The 4784-nt window shown below is 41.6% G+C and overlaps 1 protein-coding gene across 1 annotated transcript; it reads right to left on the bottom strand.

The window, feature by feature from the left end:
- Positions 1–568: 568 nt before the first annotated feature.
- On the bottom strand, positions 569–3837 carry LOC125518522 (FBD-associated F-box protein At5g56370-like). The gene is made up of 5 exons (XM_048683342.1): positions 2851–3837; positions 2626–2736; positions 2390–2518; positions 1714–1730; positions 569–689 (listed from the first exon to the last, which is right to left on the bottom strand). The coding sequence occupies exons 1-5, from the start codon at positions 3808–3810 to the stop codon at positions 569–571; spliced, it is 1338 nt and encodes a 445-aa protein (XP_048539299.1). The 5' UTR covers positions 3811–3837.
- Between the last annotated feature and the right edge of the window lie 947 nt (positions 3838–4784).

Genomic DNA, 4784 nt, shown 5'->3' with positions numbered 1-4784 from the left:
AAATTTTGTTGGAATTTTCTGTTCAATATGCTCGAGAAACGGAAATTCAGTTGTAGTTCAGGATTCAGTAAATATACTTTAAATTTTCAGTTCATGAAATCATCATCTGCTCAATTCGGGGGAGCACATACTTCACTTCGTGTGCAAAATTATCATCAGAACGCAATAATTTCTTATACATCTAAATAATTCCCAGCTGAAGCATTTAAGCTCAAGCTCTGTGAGATAACAGTCCACAGGAATGAGAGGTGACTTTCTCTCAATCATACTACTAAATATGAGGACCCAGAAGATACTATATGTTTACATGCAGACAAGTACCTTGTGTTCCAATCAAAAAGGGAGGGAAATTACAAAACAGCAACCCGTTGCATGTACAAGAGCCGCTACATGTCTGGCATACAGTTAAATAATACGCAGCTCAACATTTGGTGAAATTATCCAATTCTCGAAACTGAAAAAATAATTGCCTTTCCCTTCTTGATTGAGATCACAACCAGTCAAGTCAGCCCCTTTGATCGTCAAGATCTTCAGGGCAGGGGCATTTTCAACAACGTGCACCAGAAATTCAAGTTGTCCTGTTGTTCCTGAAAATCCTGTAATATGCAGGTTGTTCAGATAACGACGTGCACACCGTGAGGGCTCTTGATAGGCTTCGAGACACAATGTGCGAAATCAAAAACAGCAAACTGCAAAAGTTTGACAGAGAAAGCATGATAAGCAGAGGCATAATTCATGGTTCGTTAGTCGATCGACTTGTAGCAAAAGAGAAGGCTAGGAGATAGGAGTATACTCACATGCATTTATAACTTTTCAACAGATGGAGCAGCCCACAAAAAAAAGAGGCCAAAGACAGAATGTTGCCAGCTTCTTTATGATCTAAAATCAACCACAAATCTGAACATTTTAAGTGGAAAAACTTGCAAGTGGTTTCCATCAACAAGGGCATCTGAAAAGTGGATAATAAATGGTCTTGTATCAAATGGCGAGTTTATGCAATAAAGTGTTCAAGGCATGATGTGTGTCATTTCCTCCTTATGTAAGCTGGTTTTATGTAGACGTTCAAGTCTTCTGTCGAATTACGAGCTCAGGTAATAAAGTGCTTGACACACGATGTGTTCCTTTCACTTGTTGATTTTATTGTGCTGTGTTCGTTGTGTTTGCCAGGATCGAGCGGCTTCCTGGTTTAGCAATGAAGGATACAGTAGTCAGTACACATTTGGCAATCATGTGCATACGACTTGCTGAAAGTACTGTACCTGTTCTTTCTTATCATCTGTGCAGTTCTATGTTTACACTTCACTTAGAACAATTTGTTATAAGTAGGCTGCTATGACCATTTTTCTTGTGTGTTAGAGCAAAGTAAATGTTTAAATGTGGTATATATAGGCCCTGTTCGGATTCTCTCCACTCCGCTCCAATATTTCTGACTCCGCAGAGCTGTGGAGCTCCGTTTTACCCGCTCCAGGAAAATAAGCTGCAGACAGGTCCGCTCCAGGAGCGTAGTCGAGGGAGTGGAGAGGAACCGAACAGGCTTATAATATATATGTCCTAACAGGTAATGTGCGGACAGCGCGCTTCCTAACTAGTACTTGAAAGCCGGACAAAAATCAAAAGCCGTAACCACGTACATGCGCACAAGCCAAGAAAGAAATCAAGTGGAAACTAAATGGTAACTCAGCCAGAGAATGATAGACGAAAGAGTTGACTCACCTGGACAGATCTGCACACTGCAATCAGCAAGAAGTTTCACCAGTCATCAGCAACGACGTTGCATCTGCCATTCCGTCGCCATCATGGGAAACATCTCTGCTTCTTGCAGGTCGAAGCCTCGGAGCGGCTTACCGACAGAGGAGGATCTAAAAAACGTACAAGGCCAAGATTATTAATATGTCCGCCTCATGAGTTTTGTCAGGAAATCCCAGACATGACAGCACAAATCCTGGTTTAGTTTTGTTGGGAAATCGCAGACATGACAGCGCAAATCCTGGTTTAGGGGTTAATCAGTTAAGTGGACAACAAATATTAAGTTGGGAAATGATTTGGGCCAAGAAAATTGGAGTGTAAAAATAGATCAGTTGGTAAAGTGGATGTTTTCCTTTGGAATATACGTTTATATGCATACAAGTACCTTAACTTCAAGTCAAAATAAAGTGGGCAAATGGAACAGCAGCCCATTGCTTGTACAAGAGCAGCTACATGTCTGGCACACTTAAATAATACGGAGCTCCACATTTGGTGAAATTATCCCATGAAGGTATTTCCTCTCCAATTCGCGAAACTTCAAAGTAAATCTTCTTTTCCCTTCATTATCGAGATCACGGCCACTCGAGTCAGCTCCTTTAATCGTCAATATCTTCAGAGCAGGGGCATTTTCAACAACATGCACCAGAAATTCAAGTTGTCCTGTTGTTCCAGAAAATCCTGTAATACACAGGTTCTTCAGATAACTATGTGGACACCGTGGAAGGCTCTTGATAGGCTCCGAGACACAATGTGCGAATGTCAAAACACTAAACTGCAAAAGTTTGACAGAGGAAATATGCTCAAGCAGAGGCACAATTCATGGTTCGATAATCGATCAAGTTGTGCAAAGAGAAGGCTACGAGATAGGAGTATACTCACATGCATTTCTAACTTTTCAACAGAAGGAGCAGCCCTCAGAAAAGAGGCCCAAGATAGAATGTTCCCAGCTTCCCTATGACCAATTGACAGCTTCAAATGTAAATATTTCAACTGGGAAAATTTGCATGGATTTTCCATCAACAAAGGCGTCTGAAAAATAGGTAGTGAATGGTCAAAAATAAGAGGGGGAGAAATGTGATAAAATATAAGTGTGAAACAACAGACCTTAAGTGTAAAATGAGCATGCAATGTCAGATCTTGAACACTTGGAAGCACTTTGGGAAGCACAGTCAAAGCATGCTCAACAGTTAACAGGGAATAGATATTAAGAAATGTATGCTTCAGTTTGGGAGTATGCCCAAGGTCAATAGGATACAGACGCCCATAGAACAAGAAAGTTTTGAGTTCCACTGCATGGAGTACTATCCTGGTTATCTTGCAGTGTGCAACACGCAGGTATCTCAGGTTTGACAACGGACGTGCTACCGTCAGTTCATCATTCAAATGGCATCTAACCATACTGAACCACTCAAGATTGATGCAATTTGACAGCATATCTTGAAGATCATTTCGAGTGACTTGTAGCAAGTGCAAATCAAGTGTTCTCAGATTAGGGAAACCACTGAATTGAGGGGGTAGTTCAAGACTTGCGAAGCTAAGTTGAAGATGACGAAGCCGAAATATGCTTCCATCGTCCAACAGCTCAACCGGTAATCTGTACTGATCAGTACGGCCCGGGGAGTTGGCTGGCACTAAATCAAGGGCAAGGCTCTCCATCCGTGATGAAACGGCAAAAGCAACCCACGTGTTGATATGACCCAGTACCCTGCTGTCAAACCCAAATTTGATCACGAGCTCTTCAACGACCATGCACTGATGCTTCTGCATGACTGCATTAACATTGTCAATGAATTTCTGAGTGTACTGTTCTCCCCCAAACACGCTGTCACTGCACACTGTGAAGCCATCAAATCTCAGTTTGGGGCAAACTCTCCACACGTCGTTCCATTTACTTGACAGAATGACGGTTCTTGCAGCTTCCTTCAGTGGCAATTTTGATAGAATCGTAGACAGCAGATCATCGGGAAGGTCTGCAAACTGAACCTTTGCTCTCGTTTTCTTAATGACTGGTCCGTGGTAGTAACGCCTCAGTCTTTTTCTCGTGTGTGTTAGATCGCTGCCCATTTTGATTCTGCACACAAATAATGCCAGGTTAAGTATGAACAGATCGAGGAAACGAACATGGAAGGCCAGAAGAACACATGTGAACTGCAGAACAGAGTGTTGTTGTACTATTCTACTATCCCTCATAACCAGATAAAACTACAACAGTACCTATGATTTTGCAAAACTATAAAACGAAAGGTCAGTTTTGTTAAATTTTACTACAACAGTACCTATGATTTGGGGTTGGGTGTTTGTGAGGGCGAGAGGGTGCAGGGCACACAAGACTGAATTCGTGGGATTCAGTGGGGGTTAGCTCATCACTGGGTGACAAAAAACTTACCGACGGGAGTTAATTAAGTACCACACTTGAGGCAGTTGTAACGAATCAGTACCATTATTCAGATTTTTTGCAAGTCACTACCATGTTTGAGGCTAATCGTTGCAAAACGGGCTAATGCGAACTGACGCTGTATCTGACCAGGACAGGTGGCATATTGTTTTTGCAGATAAGCCCCCCGCATTGCACTTAATCACGCAAATGCTCCCGCGCACTTACAAAAATAAATAACGCGTAGCCGGGGATTCGAACCGCGCTCTCCCAGTTTCATCGGAGAGGCCCTGCCACTACGCTAGGCCCAGTCAGTTGTCCGGTTAACATACTAAGTGCTTATATACTACTAAACGATTAAATAAATAAAACGAACGAAAAAAGCAGCGTTTCGCGGTCACTACCGGTGCGCCGCCAGCGTTTCCCTGTTTACGTAGCACGCGCAAAATATTTTATACTGTGCTTCGTTCTCTTTTTCATACGGTAACAAAAAAGATAAATAGCGCGCGCCGTACATAGTGTGTGTATCGTATATTGATAAAAAATTACATCGTATACGAAAAATGTAATTTATAAATTTTAGAAAGTTCATTGTATATTAAAAAAATGTTCAACGTATATAATTTTTTTTCATTGTATGTTATACAATAATGTTCAATGTATT

Source organism: Triticum urartu, chromosome 7 (genome assembly GCF_003073215.2).
Source record: "Triticum urartu cultivar G1812 chromosome 7, Tu2.1, whole genome shotgun sequence".
NCBI classification, from domain to species: domain Eukaryota; kingdom Viridiplantae; phylum Streptophyta; class Magnoliopsida; order Poales; family Poaceae; genus Triticum; species Triticum urartu.
This window is presented reverse-complemented; position numbering and strand designations above follow the sequence as displayed.

Bases quoted from the DNA above. Each gene is read 5' to 3' on its own strand.
- LOC125518522 (XM_048683342.1), bottom strand. From the start codon at position 3,810: ATGGGCAGCGATCTAACACACACGAGAAAAAGACTGAGGCGTTACTAC. The intron at 2,737-2,850 runs GTCTGTTGTTTC...AAATTTTCCCAG, and splicing joins ATGCTCATTTTACACTTAAG to TTGAAATATTTACATTTGAA. The intron at 2,519-2,625 runs GTGAGTATACTC...AAACTTTTGCAG, and splicing joins TTGAAAAGTTAGAAATGCAT to TTTAGTGTTTTGACATTCGC.